General features: G+C 39.8%; 1 protein-coding gene across 1 annotated transcript; it reads right to left on the bottom strand.

The window, feature by feature from the left end:
- Positions 1-18658: 18658 nt before the first annotated feature.
- LOC306844295 (transmembrane protein 121-like) lies at positions 18659-19609 on the bottom strand (the record flags this gene model as incomplete). Its single annotated transcript, XM_079376303.1, has 1 exon — positions 18659-19609. The coding sequence occupies one exon, from the start codon at positions 19607-19609 to the stop codon at positions 18659-18661; it is 951 nt and encodes a 316-aa protein (XP_079232429.1).
- Between the last annotated feature and the right edge of the window lie 2777 nt (positions 19610-22386).

The following is a 22386-nucleotide window of genomic DNA, read 5'->3' on the forward strand; positions in this document are numbered from 1 at the left end:
AAGAGATTTAATCATATTTATTTATAGATGAGCATCTGCGATGTGGTTTCTTGTGGTTTTGGTCTGGTCTTATGCTCTTGAGGGGCTCTTTCATTGTGAAATGTGGAAATTAGCACTTTAAAGCGAGCGGTCGGGTCTCAATCAGAAGTGCTTCCCTCTGTCAGACGTGTGTGTTTGTGTGTGTGTATTCGTGCACATCAGGGGAAGATCTTCAGACAGTCCCTCATCTGACCAATGCACGCACTGCAAAAAACAAATCTGGCTCTTCCTCTGTACTTCTGTCTTGTTTTCCAGTACAAAATATCTACAAATTCTTAAATCAAAATACACTTGAGAACCAAAAGAAAAGATATGAAGTCTTTGTTTCTGAAAAAAAAGTTTTTTGAACTATATTTTGATCGATATTTTAAAGACTTGAGGAATGTTTTCTGAAAAACTAATCAAAATTAAGTGAGTTTAAGCTGAAAACAGGAAAAAAAAAATCCTGTGGTGTCAGAAAAATAAACTTAGTTTAAAGAGAAGAGAATTTTTCTGGCCCCATTGGCAGATTTTTTTCTTAAGCTTAAACTCACTCACTTTTGATCATTTTGTTTTTAATTGTTTTTAATAATAAATAAAAAAATGATGTTTAAAAATAAAGTGAGTTTTTGCTTAAAACAAGAAAACATATTTTCAGAAAACAAGATTTGAGATGCAAAGTGACTTAAGGAAGGCCTGTCAAGTCTTGTTTACTTTAAAAAAAAAAGATCAAAATTAAGTCGGAAATCTTATTTTTTGACCGCATTGGCAGATATTACCACTTTTATTACCACTGTTTTTAATTAATTAACATATTAGGTCTTGTTTTTCTGAAAAATCATCTTAAAACAAGAATAGGTATCTGGTAAAACAATTATTTTTTTGACTCTTTGTTGACAGGTTTTTTTCTTGTTTTAAGGAAAAACTTCATTTTTCATGAAACAAGACTTAATATCAAGTCATTTTGCTTCTCAAATGACTTGAGATTGATTTAAGAATGTATTTATACTAGAAAACGAGCCAAAAACACAAAGGAAGGTGTTTTCATGCAGTGTGAGCACAGCCACCATCAGCACACGCCTGCGACTGCAGTGCATTGTGGGACGTTCCACCGAGGTGATCTCCGGACAGTCGTCTCCATGGTAACCACTTGCCCGTTTCCGACCCGGCAGCTACAGAACCAAACCTCCGCAGAGACGTTTTCCCATCATGCGGATCCAAACGTGACTCAAAGATTGTGGAAATTGGCAGCTGTTTTTGTGTCGGGAGAACGGGGTTAATGCAATATAAACACAGCACAGAGTCCGGACGTCATTTTTTTTATGAATGTTGGACGTGAAATAGCAATAGGATGTGGACTTGCAGTGGACACTATGCAGGGAGGATGTGGCTGTGCTCTCCAGGGCATTAACGTCCTCCTCACAGGGCGCTTCCAGACTCAAACACAGACTAATGAGCCGCCTTGAACTTCTGAGTGGAAGACGAGCTTCAGTGAGACATGATGGAGACGGTGAAGGGGTTTATTTTTTGCTTTAAGCACGTCTTGTGCATCCTCCAAACTCAACTTCATACAGAGACAGTTACCGTAGTTCCTCTTGACTTTTCGCACAGACACTTCATGTATATGCACTTCTGACTGATACAGGAACATTTAAATTAAAGAACAAAACCAAGCATAGATGAATATTCTCTAGTGCCATTTTGTAATAAAACATGGGGTTAAATCTCACAAAAACATGTCCATGGTATATTTCACCCCAAATCAAAAGCTGACATTGTATTTTGCACACGAAGTCTGTTTTTGTGCCATTCAAAATTGTTTATCGTGACACCGATTTAAAGAGAATTAAGCACATTTCCCCATTTTGATTTATTTTATAATTATAATGTATTGAAACCTGTTTCCACCCATGGATATTTGTGATTTCTATCTCACAATTCTGACCTTTCCCCCAGAATTCTTCATTTAAATCTCAAAATTCTGACCTTTTTCCTCAGAATTTTTAGTTTACATCTTGCTAATTTATTTTTCAGGGGTAAAACATTTAAAAAAGGAAAAAAAAAAAATTAATCAAGACATTTTCCCTCACAACTCTTACTTTTTTCCTCATAATTCTTAGTTCAAATCTTGCAATTCTGACTTTTTGTCCTCTGAATTCTGTTTATTCAGTTTTTTAAATAAAAAAGTAAAAAAATAAAAAAATCATTGCGACTTTTTATCTCACAATTCCCATTTTCTTTTATCAAAATAGCAAGTTTTCATCTTACAATTTAAATGTTTATATGTCGCACTTCTTACTTTCTGGAGAACTGCATGAAAAAATTCTGAATTGTCAAATATTTTGTCAATTTTTTTTTATAAATAACAATATATATGTTTGTTGCTTTACATAATAAGAATTCATGGGAAATGTGTATAATTGTCATGAAAATAATGTTGCCATGCAAAAACTCTTGGTTCTTAATAATAGACTTCATTTTCTTTATGCAAAATATAATATCTTTATTTACTTTATTTAATTGTGGGGTGAATTTGATCCTGGACATTTTCTAGACAGGTTTTGAAAGATTTACCCTATAATGCACATGCTGATAATGCAGACTTTTACAGCTGTTGGAAGTCATTTGTTCTTTAGATAATTTGTACATACAATACGTTTGAGATGCTTTGATCATGACTGATTTAACATCAGTTGAACTGCTGGGCTCTTCATTTGAGATTTTGTTGTATATTAACACACACACACACACACACACACACACACACACACACAAACACACTCATACACTCTGTCTACCAACACAATGATCACATATATGTTTATGAAGTCACTTTTTTAACAAGCAAAATTCAGATGGCATAATTGTTGTACCTCTACATATTGTGGATTGTATGGGAACTTACAAAATAAGCGCACGCACACACACACATTCAATACGTGTATGAACTGCGACCCCATGCACTGTGACCTCAACGTGATGTTGGATTCATGTCAATAATTATAATAATACATGTACGATGATCAAAATATAAATATATCTATATTTCATGTAAAGTTAGTTACTATGAACCATAACTGAATACATCTGTAACACGTATATGAATGTATTGTCATGCTTTAATGGACATATCCAACCAATGCATTTTACTGTAAAGCAATAACATGAGAAAAAAAGATATATAAATATATATATGTGAAAAGAACGATTCCTGTACATTTGTCATATGAAACTTTGAGAAAGGAATGTTTAAAATATGTCACAAATTAAATGATGCCATTTATACCTGTTTCGTAGTTTTTGTGGCCTGCGCCGTGTTTTAAATGAACTGTGTGTGTTTAATGTGACGTGAATGAGTAAAGGAGTTCACTCAAAAGTAAACATTTGCTGAAAATGTGCTTACCCTCGGGTCATTCAAGATGTAGAGGAGTTTGTTTCTTCATCAGAACAGATTTGGAGAAATGTAGCTTTACATCTTTTACTCAGCAATGGATGCTCTGCAGTGAATGGGTGCCGTCAGAATGAGAGTCCAAACAGCTGATAAAAACACCACAATAATCCACACCACCCCAGTCCATCAGTTAACATTTTGTGAAGTGAAAAGCTGCATGTTTGTACGTAAAAAACAAATCCATTAAAACACCTCTTCTGGCCAAAATAATCCATAATAACGCTTCCTCCAGTGAAAAAGTCCATCTCCTGTTGTCTCTCACATCAAAATCCACCCACATGTACTGTTTTGGCTTGTAAACGGTGCTTGATCTGTGCATATTTCTCTCCTGATTCAGACAAGACAACTTTTTCATTGAAGAAAGCAGCATTATGGTTAGAGGACTTGTATTTTAGCCAGAGGCAATGGTTTGATGTTAAATCGTCTTAATGATAGATTTGTTTCTTACAAACATGCAGCTGTTGTCTTCACAAGATGTTAACTGATGGACTGGAGTGGTGTGGATTATTGTGATGTTTTTATCAGCTGTTTGGACTCTCATTCTGACGGCACCCATTCACTGCAGAGCATCCATTGCTGAGAAAGTGATGGAATGCTACATTTCTCCAAATGTACAGAGTACAAATTCAGTACAAATTCACAGAGTGCTGTATCAAAGCATATTAAATGCAAAGTGCAAGGGAGAAATTGTGTAGGAAAAGGTGCACAAGCAACAGGGATGACTGCAAGCTTGAGAATACTGTCAAGCAAAGCTGATTCAGACACTTGTGAGAGCTTCACAAGGAGTGGACTGAAGCTGGAGTCAGTGCATCAAGAGTCTCCACGCTCAGACGTCTTCAGGAAAAGGGCTACCAAGCCACTTCTGAACCAGAGACAACGTCAGAAGCATCTTACCTGGGCTAAGGAGAAAAAGAACTGGACTGTTGCTCAGTGGTCCAAAGTCCTCTTTTCAGATAAAAGTAAAGTTTGCATTTCATTTGGAAATCAAGGTCTGGAGTCTGAAGAGGCACATAATCCAAGCTGTTTGAAGTCCAGTGCGAAGTTTCTGAAGTCAGAGATGATTTGGGGTGCCGTGACGTCTGCTGGTGTTGGTCCACTGTGTTTTATCAAGTCCAAAGTCAATGCAGCCGTCTACCAGGAGATTTTGGAGCACTTTATGCTTCCATCTGCTGACAAGCTTTATGGAGATGCTGATTTATTTTTCCAGCAGGACTTTAGCACCTGCCCACACTGCCAAAACCACTTCCAAGTGCTTTGCTGACCATGATTTTACTGTGCTTGAACCCCATATGGAATCTATGGGATATTTTCAAGAGAAAGATGAGAAACAGTGGCTCTAACAATCCAGACCAGCTAAAGGCTCAATAGCACCTCAGCAGAGCCACAGGCTGATCGCGCCCATGCCACACAATACAAAAAAAAACGTTTTTCCATCTGTTGAAGGAGTTTTGGAAGTCTAAAATGACTGTACCTGCATATAGAGTCACACCAGAGGTGTTCAGCTGGGATCAGGACTTGTCTTTCTGCAGACCAGTCAAGTTCTTCCACACTGACTCAATCAATCATGTCTTTTTGAACCGTGTCTTATACACAGAGACACTGTCATGTTAGAATAGAAAAGGGTTCTGTCCAAACTGTTGCTATAAAAGTAGAAGCACACAATTCCCTAGAATATCATTATATGCTTAAACATTAAGATTTGTACACATAGAAATTACTAAAGTAGTCAAACCTGTTCATTAGAAGGGGGTGTCCCAATACTTTTGGCACTATAGTGTGTATTCTCTCTTGTATTCCTCACGTTTATCCTTGTTTCTACGGCTTACTGTAAGCCTTATGTTAATGAATTGAATTAGTTACCCAATAACAGGCTAACAGGGCACGGAAGCCCAAAAAGAAAACAAACCCATCTTCTCCATCATATTTCAAATGATTGGATTCATTGACCAGCAGGTGGCAGACTAACATCACTGTTTGATCTACAGAGATTCCCAGTTTCAAATTACTGGACATGAAGAATTATACAATATTTGCACTCTTAAGTTGCACTTAAGTGTCTCAGTGCTTCTACATTAGATACAAAAAACCTAAACCAAGTGGCATTTGCTTTAAAGAACGGTCTCAAGCACAGTTTGCAACAAAAACAGCTGACACAAATTAAACAGCATTTGAGCACCGGTGAGACTTGCTTTTTGATCATTTAATATCTATTGAAACATCTGGACATTTGAAAGTGTGTCTTTAAGTGTGCAAATATGTTTTTTGGGTCACTTTATGTGCATCAATTATATGTGTGACATTATATTGTACATATGTGTACATTATATGTGTGACAATAAATGCATTCGAATCAAATAATTAATTCTTAGGTCTGTTCTTGTAAAAGCCTTTGACTAAACTGCTTTAAAAATCTCCTGAATGAGCCACATCATCATCATCATTGTAGGTGGGAGGAGTGAATGTCCAGCGCTCTCTCCACCCTCAATACCACGACTGAGGTGCCCTTGAGCAAGGCACCGAACCCCCAACTGCTCCCCGGGCGCCGCAGCATAAATGGCTGCCCACTGCTCCGGGTGTGTGTTCACGGTGTGTGTGTGTTCACTGCTGTGTGTGTGTGTGTGTTCACTGCTGTGTGTGTGTGTGTGTTCACTGCTGTGTGTGTGCACGATGGATGGGTTAAATGCAGAGCACGAATTCTGAGTATGGGCCACCATACTTGGCCGTATGTCACTTCACATCATCATCTGTGCTTTTAAAACTGAATGCTGTTTGATTTAACGGAGTATTTGTATGTGAGAGATAAACCATCTGCTAGAGCTAAACTCCCTCATTTTTCAGGTAAAACCTCTTATTAAGGGAGCAATTCAGCAGCTGTCAGTGTTGGAGCATTTGCTCCATAATTATAGCAGTTTGACTGGTAAAGCTGCGATTCTGCTCTACCAGTCAAGCGGATATAACAGCCTGCTAGGTTACTAACTCTGTCAGGACTTGTTCAGCATTATACTGCCTCTAGCTAAATGACTGTCATTTTCATAACTGCATATCATTTTTCATCAATGGCCACATTATTTATTTATATAGATACATAAAAATCTTATTGGTGCAAAAAATAAAAAATTTACGTCTTTTATTTAATTTACGTATTTATTTATTTATTTATGTACATACAGATCACGTTCACGTAAATATTTATATTTTTCCATAAATATTTTTTTTTTGTATTTATTTAGTTATTTACATAAATATTACATTAAAGCACACTTGTGTTTATTTGTTTGTTAAAATGCCTTTTAATGTATATTATCATTGTTTTTTACCCTCGACCAAGACTTTAAATGTTAAATTTCACAAAAGGGTTTAATCCAAGATAATTAAAACCACGTTACCAATAATGGCAAATATAAAAACAGTATCATAGCTACTACACTATATTAAATGTTTTGGTGGCTGTGTTTTAAAATTACATTTTTCTAATTTTACAGTTTTTTCAAAATGCTTACAGTTTTTGAAACTATGGCTCCATTTCTCAAAACCACAAAACACACACACAACACACAAAATGTCACACACATCTTTCAAAAGCAAACACTTTTAAGCAAACTATTTTAGCTAAAAATAGTAGCTAAAGTACACACAGACATAAAATAATTAGCCACATACACACCAAACTACACACAGATGTGAAAAATGTAAAACACTACTCACACATGGCGTGTGGCTAATTATTTTATGTTTGTGTGTAGAGTTACTATGCAAAAATAAAAAAAATTAAATTCATAAAATTCATCAGTCATACATAATGCATACACAGTGTTTATGTGCATATACTGCACTGTGTATACAGTATGTATGACTGATGAATTTTACACAGTCATGCAACTGAACTGAATCAATACTGAACTGACTTGAGCTGTAGAATGACAATATTGTCTTGTTAGAGCTGCTTTACAGCAGAATGTGAATTTGACACTATTGTGAAACGACTGTTACTGTAAACAATCTATATTGTATAAAGCACTTTAGAAATAAAATTGACTTTCTGACTTGGCTTGCATGTTCAGTATAGATCGATTAGTAGCATTAGTGGTTGTGAATACAGTACTACACAGTAAGAAAGAAAGGAAACACATTGTTCAAAACCTACAGTTTTTGTCAGTTGCTTTGGTGCATTTCTTGAATCATCCTTACTGTAATATTGGCAAAGTATAGTAAGTGTATAAGTACAGCACCACACAATGGAATACCTGCAAAAGCCTGCCACTTACTCATAATCTTTAGTTCGTCTCTCAGAAGTAAGTATTTATGTCAATGAACATATCAGTGCCATCAGAATGAAAAGTCCTTTTGTCATTGTTCACAAACAAGATCTTTATAATGCTTAGTCATGTGATCAATATAACAGTGCACTCTGTTAGTATTACCTGACGTGAACTGCAGAAGGCTGCACTTCTGATGTATGCCATATATTAATTTCAAAAGTACAAATTTACACATTACTGTATGTGGGATATTGATTGAAAAAGTTTGGATATGATTCACAGTTTTTTACTAGTGGTCTGACTTTTGCATTGAGAACTATATAGTATAGTATATTTTGAGCAACATGACATTAGCAACCGATAATGTAGGAAACCGCAGCCAAATGTACATAATCAATTGCATGAAAGCAATTGTAACTTGTTCAAAAGAACGAGAAACTGCTTTTATGGTGTATGACAGTAATCAGTGTTGAGTACCCTGCATGGTTTAAATCTTTGAAAATGAATAACAGTTGAAAATATTCATTAGAAAAGTAATCAAATGTAATCAGTTACATACTCTAATAAAATCTGTCACCTATTGCATTTCCAAAGTAACCTTCCCAACACTGGAGCTTATCTAGTCACCTAACAACCTTTCTAAAAAAAAACTAAGAAAAAAGAAAAGGTTGCAAAATAAGGTACATTCCGCATAGTTAATGTCTTTCATATGAAGGTTATACTATAAAGGCACTTTTATGTTTGTATAGCCTAATAATCATGGTACTGCAGGTCGCACTTGATGTGAAATGTAATGTTTGGTCCATAAACTAAAAGTTACAAAGAATGCATGTAGACAATTTGTCTTCATTAGCACAATTTCTGTCCTTCTAGCAGGAAATAGCGACACTCAGTTGTGCTTTCCAAACAAAACCTGTACCAGTACACAAGACACATTTCAATTCAATTATCGTTTGAACGTACCTGTCATGGTAGACTTCCCAAATGAACCATTTGCAATTCTGGATTAGTTCCATAAATTGCCTTGAAATACTAAAAAAATGGCAGAAATCCCTAGCACAAAATTGTTTAACCTTTGACTGCTGAAGTTAACAAATCATGATGGCGGATCCTGAGCGCTCTAATGGAAGCCTGTGGATGTTTGGTATGATGGAGTTCATGAGCATTAGTGTTGGAGGACACCCAAGTCACACATTTACAGGTGAGTGTGTGATTGCAGGAAGCTGAACCTCCATTAGAAATCTGCCTGAGTGTTATTAATGCAAATTGCTTTTTTGATATTGTGCTGCATCATTGTATTGAAATCCATAATGTATACAAAACCAAGAAATGTTGTCAGCAACCTGGAAGCCTGAACACTCAGAGTTCCCGCACCTTTTAACAAATGAATTTCTGGGACTTTTCCAGTCATTCAAAATTACTGGAATTTTTTTTTTTTATAATTTTTTTTTTAAATATCATATGTATACAAATCATATGTAGTTTGCAAGTAATTGTTACTTTATCATATAAAAAGATATCATTACTATAGAAATGCCCTTTTTAATCATGCTTTTTAAAAGATTATGCATATATTCATATGATTTAATATGGCTTGAAAATCACAATTTAAAAATGTCATTTATAAATACTTGGTTAGTCTGGATTACAGGATTAAAAATCATATAGTTTGCAATCAACTTTTATATAAATATGTCCTTTTTTAATCATGATTTTAAAATCATTGTATGCATATCAGGGTTATTATAATTAATTAAAACTACAAATTAAAATATAAGTATTAAATTATTTTAGTTTAAATACTGTAATAACTAAAAAAACCGAATAAAATGACAAAAACAACAAAATGACTAAAACTTCAATAAAATATAAAATGAAATATAAATTCATCAATCATATGAATATAATTAACTGGCTTGGAAATCACAATTTAAAAAATTTAAAATTTCTGTGTTCCCTATCAAGGGAACTTCGAACTGCGTCCTCTAGAGGTCGCTATGGGGAACTCCATCTACGTGACCCGTGTCTGAAGCATATATACAACAACACCAAATATTGGCCGGCGACAGCCTATGACGTCACTCCCGGTGCGCCACAGTATAAAGGGGCGCCGGGAGAAAGCATCATCCTCTTCTTCGTCTTCAATGACTGCTTTGTTTGAAGCGTGTATTCACGAGGTAAGAACGGTTTCTTCTAAATATAATAATGGCGAGCACTAGCAAGGCGTTTAAGAGGTGTGTGCATCCGTGTCCGCGTTATCTGACACCTGATGATTCACACGATCTTTGCGTCTTTTGTTTGGGTGAAGAGCACGCACGCGATGTTCTCGAGGGAGCGGTATGCGTGCACTGTGAGCGGTTTTCCATGAAAACGCTCCGCTCTCGTTTGTCTCTCTTTTTGAGGAAGGAGGGACAGCCATCTGCTCCCCGGGGTTCAGGACCCTCTGCTGCTGAGGCACGGAGGAAAATGAGCTCATGGGGCTCGCAGGTGAGTCTCGCTGGTGAGTTAGAGAAGGGGCTTTCCTTCTCACGCTCATCAGTCGCGGACGAGGGCGAGCTGCTGGAGGAGGATGACGCGATTTCACTGGCGCCATCTGACTCAACAGCTAGTGCTCTGCTGGGCGCTGCCCAGGAAGAGCAGGAGATGTCTGAGGGTGAAGAAGTCGAGACGGAGCCCTCTCAACCCTCCTGCCCTGCGTATGAGGAGCTGTTGGAGGTTATGGAACGCGCCTCGGCAAGGCTTGACTTGCCGTGGAAGCGGGCCAGAGTGGTGGCGCCGCGGGGTCGTCTCGATGAGCGTTATCTCTCTGGCCATAACCCCCCAGCCCAAGTGAACCTTCCTTTCCTTCCTGACCTTCATACGGAGGTTGAGAAGGAATGGAAAAAGCCGTTTTCCTCTCGTATTGTTAGATTTCAGCATACCAGTTATGCTAATATTGAGGGGATGCGTGAGAACGGCTATGAGCGGATGCCTCCCATAGAAGAGACGCTAGCTAGCTATCTCTCTGAGGGCAAGGCATCCTCTCTTCAGGTTCCTTCCTTGCCATCTAAGCCCCTTCAGATGACATCTCGCTTAAATGGTAAGGCATATGCAGCAGCAGGTCAGGCCGTCGCCTCGGTGCACACGATGGCTGTGCTTCAGGCTTATCAGGCTGATCTGCTGAAAGACCTGGATAAGGGTCAGGGTCTTTCCCCTGACGAGGTGGCTGAGTTGCGCCGCACCACTGATTTGGCTCTCCGAGCCACCAAACAGGCCGCCGCTGCTATGGGCAGGTCCATGGCGGCCATGGTGGTAACGGAGAGACAACTGTGGTTGAACCTGGCAGACGTTGGGAAGAAAGAGAGGGGCTTTCTTCTCGATGCGCCGGTTTCGCCTTCTGAACTTTTTGGTACCTCCGTCGAGACGGTGGTTGAAAAGTTTAGGGAGGCGAGGGCGCGCTCAGCGGCTTTTAAAACCTTCATCCCGAGAAGGTCCAGGTCTGAACCCAAACAACGCGAGGGTCCTGGCCCATCTGGATCTGAGGATCAAAGATGGGTACAGAAGGCTAGTGTCGCGACTCGCGCCCCTCCCCCGCCTGCGGGTAAGGCCTCAGGGAAGCGCAGGTCGACGAGAGGTAGGCAGAACCTGAGGGACGTGGTCTGGAAGAGGCGTTCACAACGCTCTCGCCCGGGCCAGGGTGAAAGTTGAGACTTTCCTTCCTTCAGAGGGCCTTTACATCTCCCTCTCTAATTCCCTTGCAACCTCCGTTCACTCCACCTAACTGAGGCTAGGTGAGCACCTCCTACACTCACATTTCCATCTACCGGATCTATGATGATTTTGGTTAGGTTCTATGCCTTTAGAACCTGCCTTACTGATGATCTGGACCTAGGCCCTGTTTGCGCCTCTGGGTCCGATCTTATGCGCTGGATCCTTGGATGGGTGAGTACGATCCAATTTTCAGATTCGCTGGGATGTGTTCAATCTACTTTAGAAATGGTATCAGGTATGGATGAGCGTCGTTATTACTATGCTTTGGTAACTAGGAGCAGCATTTCGAGTTTGGCCCTTTTGTTCTTCAAACGAGGCAGTAATAGGCACACGAGGTTTAGCTTGGAACTGCCCACCCTTATTAGGGTTTTAAGTAGCAGTTTCCCTGAGCCCTTGTTGCCTTCTGTTCAGCTACCTGTTACCTGATACTTTTCCAGCAGCTCGTTCGGGTTGTTAGGTATCCCTCTGTTTGTAGGTCGAGCCGGTTTGCTCCCCTCGCCTAGAATGTGGAGGGTTATTTTTTGAGCATGCCGCTCCCTCCTGAGTGTCTGAGCTCTCATGCTGAGAGTAGATTCTCCGCTCTCCAGAGCTTTATCATGGTAGAGCTAGTCTTGCTCCCCTCACGGTTGAGGGTCACCTTGAGTATACTGCTCTCGTATGAGCGTGTGAGTTCCCTCTTTTGCCGTAAGTAGAGTTCCGCTCCCAGAGCTTGTTACTTAACAACCTGCTCGTCGTTGCTGCTGTACCCCTCCGAGCTCTACCCTGTTAGTTGAGCTGGCGCTGCTCCCCTCGCTATAGAGGGTTGCCTATGAGCATGCCGCCCCCTGCTGAGCGTCTGAGTTTCCTCTCATATGAGAGTCGAGTCTCCGCTCCCAGAGCTCTGTTATTCAGAAGCCTCAGCACGTCAGGCCTTTCTCTAGGCCTCCTTGTCAGGTTGCTCTCATAGTTGGTCGAGCTAGCATTGCTCTCCTCACTTTAGAGGGTTATTTATGAGCATGTTGCTCCCTTTCTGAGCTCTCTTTGTTGGGTGAGCTGGCATCGCTCCCCTTATTTTAGAGGGTCTCTTATGAGCGTGTCGCTCCCTTCTGAGTGTCTGAGTTCCCTCTCATGTTGAGAGTTGAATTCTCCGCTCTCCAGAGCTCTTTCTTGGTAGAGTTAGCATTGTTCCCCTCACTTAGAGGGTCATCTATGAACATGCTGCTCCCTCCAGAGAGCATCTGACAATACGGTTTCTGAAATCCATATTTGGTAAGTGCGCACGCTAGTGTCTGTGCATTTTTCTAAGAACCACGCTGTGGTAAGATCGCACACCAAGTGTTTTTGCGGTCTTTTCTAAAATCCTGTATGGTATGGGTTACGCGCTGAGGCTTCGTCCCATTCTTTGAGTCGGTTAGGCCCCGGTTTTCACCTTGGGCCCCACTCTACTTATATATGTGCTGAGTATCCTCTCTGTCTTGGTAGAGCTAGCATTGCTCCCCTCATTTAGAGGGTCGCCTATGAGCATGCTGCTCCCTCAGGAGCTCTCTTTGCTGGTCGAGATAGCATTGCTCCCCTCTCTTAGAGGGTCACTTTGACTACGAGCATGCTGCTCCCTCCAGAGAGCATCCGATAGAGAGTAACGTTGTTTAAAGCTAGAGCATTTGGAGAATAGAAATTTCAAATCCATCATTATGGTAAGTGCGCACGCTAGTCTCTGGGCACTTTCTGAAATCCACGATGTGGTAAGATCGCACACCGAGTGTCTTGTGGTCTTTCTAAAAATCCTGTATGGTATGGGGTACGCGCTGAGGCTTCGTCCCATTCTTTGAGTTGGTTAGGCCCCGGTCTCCTTGGGCCCCACTCTACTCATGTATGTGCTAATATCCTCTCATGAACTGAGAGTTAAGTTCTCCGCTCGCTGGAGCTCGGTCTGGGTAGAGCTGGCATTGCTGCCTATGAGCATGCCGCTCCCTGCTGAGCGTTGAGTTTCCCCTCTTATGAGGGTCGAGTCTCCGCTCTCAGAGCTCTGTTATTCAGAAATTTCAGCACGTCAGGCCTTTCTTTAGGCTTCCTCGTCATCTGACAGTACGATTTCTAAAATCCATATTTGGTAAGTGCGCACGCTAGTCTCTGTGCACTTTTCTAAAAACCACGCTGTGGTAAGATCGCACACCGAGTGTCTTGTGGTCTTTTCTAAAAATCCTGTATGGTATGGGTTACGCGCCGAGGCTTCGTCCCATTCTTTGAGTTGGTTAGGCCCCGGTCTCCTTGGGCCCCACTCTACTCATGTACGTGCTAGTATCCTCTCATGAACTGAGAGTTAAGTTCTCCGCTCTCTGGAGCTCTGTCGTGGTAGAGCTGGCATTGCTCCCCTCGCTATAGAGGGTTATCTATGAGCTTGCTGCTCCCTCACGAGCTCTCCTTGTTGGTCGAGCCGGCACTGCTCCCCTCGCTATAGAGGGTTATCTATGAGCTTGCTGCTCCCTCCAGAGCATATGAAAAGATCGATGTCTAAATCCATGTTATGGTAAGTGCGCACGCTAGTCTTTGTTCACTTTCTGAAAGCCACGCTGTGGTAAGATCGCACACCGAGTGTCTTGTGGTCTTTTCTAAAAATCCTGTATGGTATGGGTTACGCGCTGAGGCTTCGTCCCATTCTTTGAGTCAGTTGGGCCCCGGTCTCCTTGGGCCCCACTCTACCTATGTATCCCCAGTGATATCATTTGCACGGGGGCTACTATTAAGGATCTGTTGATACAGTTCCTTCGGCGAGCTCTTGTAGGAGCAAGCAGTAGCCCCTGGGTGACAGGCCAGGCTTAGTTACTATCCTAAGCGCTCGGCCGTATCCCCTTAAAGGAATCTTTCTTTCTGATTCCAAGCCCTGAGTTTTACCCTAGGTCCAGGAGGTCCGGCCTCTATCAGGTAAGTCCGGGGTATGAAACTCAGGCCTTTGGCCGAAGGGGATAATGTCACTGACAGCCGTCAATTCATCCCAGGGACAACTCCTTTATCGTTGATAAGAGTTGATGCTTAGTGCTCGCCTTTGGAATGGCATGCACTTCCCTCAGCATGGCGGCGTTGGTATATCGTTCCCCATAGCGACCTCTAGAGGACGCAGTTCGAAGTTCCCTTGATAGGGAACGTCTCAGGTTACGTATGTAACCATGGTTCCCTGAGAGGGAACGAGACACTGCGTCCTCTAGACTTCAGGCCATGCTTCGGATGCAGCTTCAGACGAAGAAGCGGATGATGCTTTCTCCCGGCGCCCCTTTATACTGTGGCGCACCGGGAGTGACGTCATAGGCTGTCGCCGGCCAATATTTGGTGTTGTTGTATATATGCTTCAGACACGGGTCACGTAGATGGAGTTCCCCATAGCGACCTCTAGAGGACGCAGTGTCTCGTTCCCTCTCAGGGAACCATGGTTACATACGTAACCTGAGACGTTTTTTCCTAGTCATTCAATTTTAATATAGGACATTTCTATTTACTATAGAAATGTATTTTTAAGTCATGACTTTTAAAAATGTTCTGCATCTCAGGGTTATTAATTTAATATAAAAATAGAATTAAAAAAACATTTTAGTTTAACTTTATGTACTAAAATAACTAAAACTATTTACAAAAAACAAAAAATAAATACTAAAATTAAAATCTAAAAATGAAAATGAATTCAAAATAATTAAAAAAGTGTATCAAAGTACACTAAAATAACACTGATGCATACTGTATATTTAAATGATTTAATTAAATACAAATCATAATTTAAAAATGTTCTGATATTTTCAGGTTTGCTTTGCCAGAAGTAACCTATGCAATACAGTACTTGTTTTTATAAAGAGTTGAATCTATTAAAGCACATGATCGACACCCAGTATCATTTCTTCAGTCCTGAGCGGTAAAGCTTTAGGCTCTTTTGAAAGTGCAACCGGTTACATTTGCAGTAAAAAGGTGATGAAATGCAATGCGAACGTACTTATCATGCATTGAGAATACTTTTTTCTAATGCATTATATATACAGGCCTCAAGTCAAGTGTTAGCATCTTTCTCTCTTTGTCATTTTTTGAGCAGTAAACACACATTTGAAGGCTTGCGACCCTTTGACTGGTTTTAGAGCGAGGCTGAATCTTTAATGCTGTAAAGCAAATGTAAGAATGCCTGAGGGGCTGCTGACATCTGAACAGGGTTTATTGATGCATTTCGAATGAAAGATGATGTTCCTCCATCTCTTTGCTCTTCACTGTGAATGATATCAAGTGTGTGTCTCAGCATTGTGCACAAAAATCAATTCCTTTCAATTCATTTTATAATACCACATGCTTAATATTTGCACACTCACATATATTTGTCTAATTACTCTTTGCAATTTACAGTATGTAATTAAATATTGTGGTAAACACGCAAACTACTGAATTATAGATCATAGTGTAATGCTGTATTCGCACCATAGGCTGTTTTGAGCTGAAGGTTAAGACTGAATCTTAAATATTTATCGAGAAAAAAAAAGTTTTGCACAGTAATATATGTACTCAGATGTAACTGCTGCATCCACTTCTCCCACAAGCAGACATGCAAACGGTGTTAGATAAATGTTGTATTCTAGCATTGGAATATTTTTCCCATTAGATTCCAACATCCAATAACAAAAATAGATTTGGTGCTGATGTTGTTGTTGTTGAAAAAAACAAAACAAATTGTTTGGGGGGTAAATCGCCATATTGAAATTGGTCAAAAAAAATATTTTAAGTATCAATTTCTCTTTAAATTAAATTATATTTATTTAATGAATTTATATATGCAACACTGTAAACATAATTTTATGCAAAGCTGTAAAAACAAAGTTGTTTTTGAAAAAAATTAATGATTAATTAAATATGTTACTTTCCTTTTTTGTAATTATTTCAGTTTTAGTGTTCGCATCAAATTACATTTACAAAAGTGATTTTACATGCTTAGAAAATATTAAATGCAAGTAAAGTGTCTGCTTTAATGTTTCAAATAACTTTTGTGTAAAATGTCAATATATGTGTGAAATAATATTCCATCATCATATACAGCATAACAAATATAACATATGTATCAAATATAAAAATATTTAAAAATATATAAAATAAGTTATCATACAAATCGGTCTTGTTCTAAATATATTTTGTTAAATGAATTATTCTTTTGTAAATCATGGTGATAAATGCATGACAGGAGCCATTCTAATCTATGGAGAAAACAATTAAAGCTGTATTATTAACCTTTTATTGTTTGAAAAAATCTTTTAGCCTTTGATCCTCATTTTTCAGTAAAACTATGTTAAATAGTTGATCTGCGAACAACAGAATCTGTTTAACTTGTTAAAGATGCAGCAAATAAAAATGCAAGTGTGGCACAAATGTGTTTTACAGTATTTATGTTTTTTCTCCCCTTTACGTTTTCAGTGTTGCACATCTTGACCACCTTGAAATTATAATTACAGTCATTCTCATTCTCACGTGTACATGTGTGTAATGCTGATTTTGGGGCATGTGTCCTCTGTTGGTGAATGAATATCTTGCTCTGGTACGATTCAGAAAAACATGCAATCAGGGTTGTGTTTTTTCTAAATAGTATTAAAGTAAATGGTATGTTGCCATTTGAAACATTGTACCGTAGAGAGAAATTCATGCTGTCAGATGGTGGGTGGACGCTAAAGTAAAGAAATTCTCAAAAAACACAATACGCAGCGGAGTGAGTCAACATCAATCGAGAGCGTCCACTATATGCAGGTGGCAATAAATTAATGTTGCTGAAATAGAATACATCAGGTCGCTACATATGCTGAATAAATCAGACGTGGATGGTAAATGGTTTTCGCATTTGCACCGCGTACAGAGGAAATGCTGTTTAATTCCGCAGTGCCCAGGCCTTAGTGTTGTAGGAATCAGTTTCACACTGTGTGGCTTTAGAAAGGTGAGTCCCTGCTGATGGGGGCCACGTGTAATTTATTTCCTTTTCCAGATGCCATTTACCCTTCCATCCGTTTCTGAGACACGGTGTGTTTACTCAAACATTAGAAGAGCTGATTTAAACAAAGACTGAGATAGAAATGCTGTGATCCTCTGTTCATGTGGAGAAAATATGTGGGGTGGTCAGCTGGCACAGGGGTTGCCAGGTCTGCGTAACAAAACTAGCCCGTTGGCCAATCAAAAATAGCCCAGTGACCATATCTGAAATATCAAAATGTATCAAAATGTAAGTTATGTAAACTGAAATCAACTATATTGTAGTGATCAGCTCAAAGCCTCCTTACAAGGTGGCTGTCCTTAAAAAACTACATCTACCACAGTTTTGTCATTTGTAGAATATAAAATATTTCAATTCAAATATAATTAATGTAGTATGTCAAACCATTAACTCGCAGGGGAATGCAGACTTGGCAACCCTGGCACTAGCAATTCTGTTAGCATAAAAACACTCTGCAGATGTCAAAAACTTTTTTTTTCAAATTTTTTATTAAATACAACTGAATCCTCAAACAAAAATGTAAAAAAGCAAGTACACAAGTGGTATATATAATAATTATAATAACAATGATAGCAATAATAATAATAATCCATATACCAACCAAGTGGTAGTGCATTCACTGACTTTTTCCCTAAACAATTTCATAAAGGTCATTGCACACAAATTTCTTACTTTTTCCTCTTATTCTCATTTCTTTAAATGTCAACACATCATAAAGCACAAGCGCAAACACATACTGCAGGCATGTAGGACTACTCTCCAACATTTGGTCACGAACATCAACCTGACCTAACTAGTTCTCTCAATGATAAATTCATTGCACTCTTTTTCCATTCCCCCATTTATTACTTGCAAAAGAGGCAAATATATTATGCACCTCAACAACAGGAAGTCACACACAAAAAAGTGGATGGAATATGAGTTTGGTCTCTCAAACAAGTATTTTGCACCACAGTCATTTTGCTACTGTACAGAAAGAAAACAGCACTTGGTTCTTCATTGCCAACTGTGGTGAATGAATTATAAAACACTGAATGTTTGTCTTTGAATAACACAGCTCATATCTGGCGGATTTACCTCAGTCCACAACAGGATGCAGCACCTCATAATGCTGGACCCCAAAACAGTTCATCAGTTCTTATCTGGTGATTCGAATGCTTCATGTTGGCTCCAAGTCAAACAAAATCCTTCATTTTGGTTCCTTGGTCATGTATCCATAATCTCCCGTGCTGGAGTGGGTTCATGTGGGAGGCTTGTAGCATTTGGAAGAGCTTGTCCATGTCCCACCGAGTTCTGCTGGACTTCCATGGGAATTCCGGTTGCGTTCTCTCGATTTGGGAATTCACGCAACTGTTTTCGGTACTCGAGAAAGGTACACGCCTTGGTCGCGATGGCCACCACGTTCTTACCAACGAAAATGGTGGAAACCCGACTGTCCTGGAAGAGCACCATGTTGACGCCACGTATGAGGATGGTGACGATGTTGATGGTGACCAGACTGAGAAGAGGATAGAGCATCATCTTCTGAGGGGACATGTGGTCACCCTGCACGCTGATCTCACTCAGGGACACGCAGGGAAGAATCAGAAGCAAAATGTAGCAGTAGAAGAACATTAAACCTTCCGCCCAAATGGGCAAACCTGTCCGCTGCGGCTCCCAAAGATTTGCCTGCATATCCAGCAGGTCCAGCAAGTCCAAAGCCACCCAGAAGAGCCGACCCCTCATGTCCTCCTTTCTCCGAAAGGTACGGACATATTCCATGCTGTCCAGAGCCACCAGAACCAGGTAGAGGCCTGGCACACAAATGGACAGCAATAAAGTCAAAGCCTTCCGGGCGACAGTCTCCAAACTCTTGCGATCAGCCTTACAGTTCTGGAAGACAAAGTAAAGCTTGATCTCCAACACGAAGATATAGAGGAACCAAAGTATCATGGCGTATCCTCGTCGAGCCGTCCGCACTTCTGCTCCGACCCAAACCGCCACATACCGGAGGACAATAAGAAAGCAGACATCCCCAACAAGGACAATGATGCAGACGCCGATCTTTCGTGGCCCCTGATTCTGCTCCACCAGGTAGGCATCCATGAAAGCCATGCTGGTCATGATAACAAAGGTGGTAAGACACACATGCCGCTTGTCCGGTGGTGGCAACACCATGCTGAGGGCCACCACCGCATGCACTCACTCACAGCAATGTCGTCCACTCTGTTGCACTTGGGTTCGAAGGACTCTTGCAGGTCGAGCTTTGCAGGACTGATTGGAGCTGTTGTTTTTCAACCCTTTGAAGGCATTTGCATGTCCAGTATTTCGTAACTTGACCCAGGAACAAAGTAAAAAGAAACTACTCTAACAAAAAGCCAATTGTTCCCAACTGAAAGGGTTGTATTGATTGTAAATCTGAAGGAATGGTACAAAGGGCCAAAAAAGGTATACAGTATGGCAGTACTTTGCAATGGAAATGCAACTATTGAAGACCAAAGAGACCTAGTTTCACAATCTTGGTCTCTGCAAATGATTCTTTGATTGACTGTAAATCTGAAGAAGCAGTGCTAAATTATACAAAGTTCCAAAAAAGGTCCAGAGCAGGATTACTTTTCAATAGAAATGCCACTCTTGAAAACCAAAGAGACCTGTTTCACAGTCTTGGTCTTGGCAGATAGTTCTTCCCTGATGCAATAAATGGAAGAGAAATCTGCCCATTAATCAACAGGGTCAAGCTTTACTGTGCTGGTTAGATTGGCTGCCTTTTCAACTCAGTTCTGCCAACTTTGAAGGCATTTACATTTGCAATGTTTTGTAAACTTGACGCAGGAACAAAGTAAAAAGAACTTATTTTAGCAAAAAAGCCAGCTGCTTCCAACTGACAGTTTGATTCACTGCTTTGCGAGGGTTGAACTGATTGTAAATCTGAAGAAATATTGTAAAATGATACAAGGTTTCAAAAAAGGTCTATAGCAGAATTACTTTTCAATAGAAATGCAACTTTTGAAAACCAGAGACCTGTTTCACAGTCTTGGTCAGACTTGGCCTATTAATCAGCAGGGTTCAGCTTTGCTGGTTGGAGGTGCTGCTTTTTCAACCCAGTTCTGTGAATTTTGAATTCAATTCCATTTCCAATATTTCGTAAACTTGAACCAGGAACAAAGTAAAAAGAACTTATCCTACCAAAAAGCCAATTGCTTCTGACTGACAGTTTAATTCACACCCTATTGAAAGAGTTGTATTGACTGTAAAGAGCCAAAAAGGTAAAGAGCAGAGTTACTTTGCAATGGAAATACAACTCTTAAAGGACCAAAGGGACTTGGTTTCACAATCTTAGTCTTGGCAGATGATTCTTCCCCAGCGCACTAAATGGAAGAGAAATCTGACCATTAATCAGCGAGGCTGTATTGATCCTGTTAGACCGTACTCCTGCCCGACCTCAGCATTCTTGATGAGACACCATAACTTTCCTCTTTCATGGTCATGTGATTGGAAGGTGATGTGAGGAAACATGGGCTTTCCCGGAAGCTTTGCATGCATTTGCTGGATTGTGGGTCAGAGTTCTCTAGGATAAGTATGGTTGTGGTAGGTTACTTTTCTTGTAACAGGAAGGTAACTTCGAAAATCGAGCATAGGAACTGAACATTCAGACAGTAGATGCTCAGCAATTACCGAGCAACATTTGTTTGCATCTGCCAATGTGGAATTGCTCAGCAGTGGAAGATTGACTCTTGAGGGCAGGTGGTCTCCATCCATAGATCATCCGGACATGGGGTCAGTGGCTCCAGGGGCTCCACATCTGTCTATGGCTCCCCCAGGGGGAATCTCTTTTACTGGGCTTCAGTTTCATCCTCGCCTGCTCTTCTGACACGACCTGGAAAGAGAGGAAAGAAAAGGAGCTGTCAGCACAAAGTGGATAATAAATCACGGCTCACTGCTTGGAGCAAACGGCATATCCGTTCCTGCCATTGTGTCAGCATCATTTAAAGACATGTGATAACAACATTGGGGAAATACACAGTTACACGGCCACTTATTAATTTGCACTTTTTAATAATACAGGGGATGCTCACAAAACTGCACAATCCTGTGCAATAAACCAAGACAATGTTCCAGCATTGATTTAAGCTTCACATGCAGGAGAGTGGAAGCCAAGCAGTGCAAAAATGATTTCTTCCTCTTTTTTTTCAAAATTTTTAAATCAGGATACTTCAGAAGGAAAATTACTTGTTTTTGGAAAAGCCTTGTTTCTTCAAAAAATTATGAAAATTACACAAGTTTATGCTTAAAATGCAAAAAAAAAACAAAAAAACAAAGTAGGCGGAGTAAGAAAAAATATCTTGTATATAAGTTCATTTTTCTTACCCCTCTGACAAATACTGATAGATAAACTTGTTTTCAGCATTAATTGACTTCATTCTGATATTTTTATTACTTAAGTAAATGTATCTTTATTTAGGAATGCTTTGTACTGGAAAGACAAAAATACTGAGATTTTGCAGTGAGAACTGTGAGAGAAAAAGCTCAAAGGGTCTGTGAGGATCCACTCAAACCTTTTTTAGTTTTTGATGTTAGAATGATACAGATTTTATAATTTGGACTTTTATTTAACATGTCATAAGTGCATGTCTTTTTTATGAAATGTCCATGAAATGTCTTTGATCTTTGATGCTTATTTAATGACATATTAATATTTTATTGCTCAAAACTTTTCATCACACACCAGACATGACTGGGTTCTCAGTTTTGTTTCCTTTAAGTATCAACTTTGTCTCTGATGTTTCTCATATAATTCCTTAGAAAAAAAATGAAAAAAGATCGACAAACAGTAAATGTATAAGAGGCATAAAATGAATGTGAATAGCAGTGAATAGCGGGGAAGTCGTGGCCTAATGGTTAGAGAGTCGGCCTTGTAATCCAAAGGTTGCGGGTTCGAGTCTCGGGCCGGCAGG

This window comes from Barbus barbus (assembly GCF_936440315.1).
Source record: "Barbus barbus genome assembly, chromosome: 24".
NCBI lineage: Eukaryota > Metazoa > Chordata > Actinopteri > Cypriniformes > Cyprinidae > Barbus > Barbus barbus.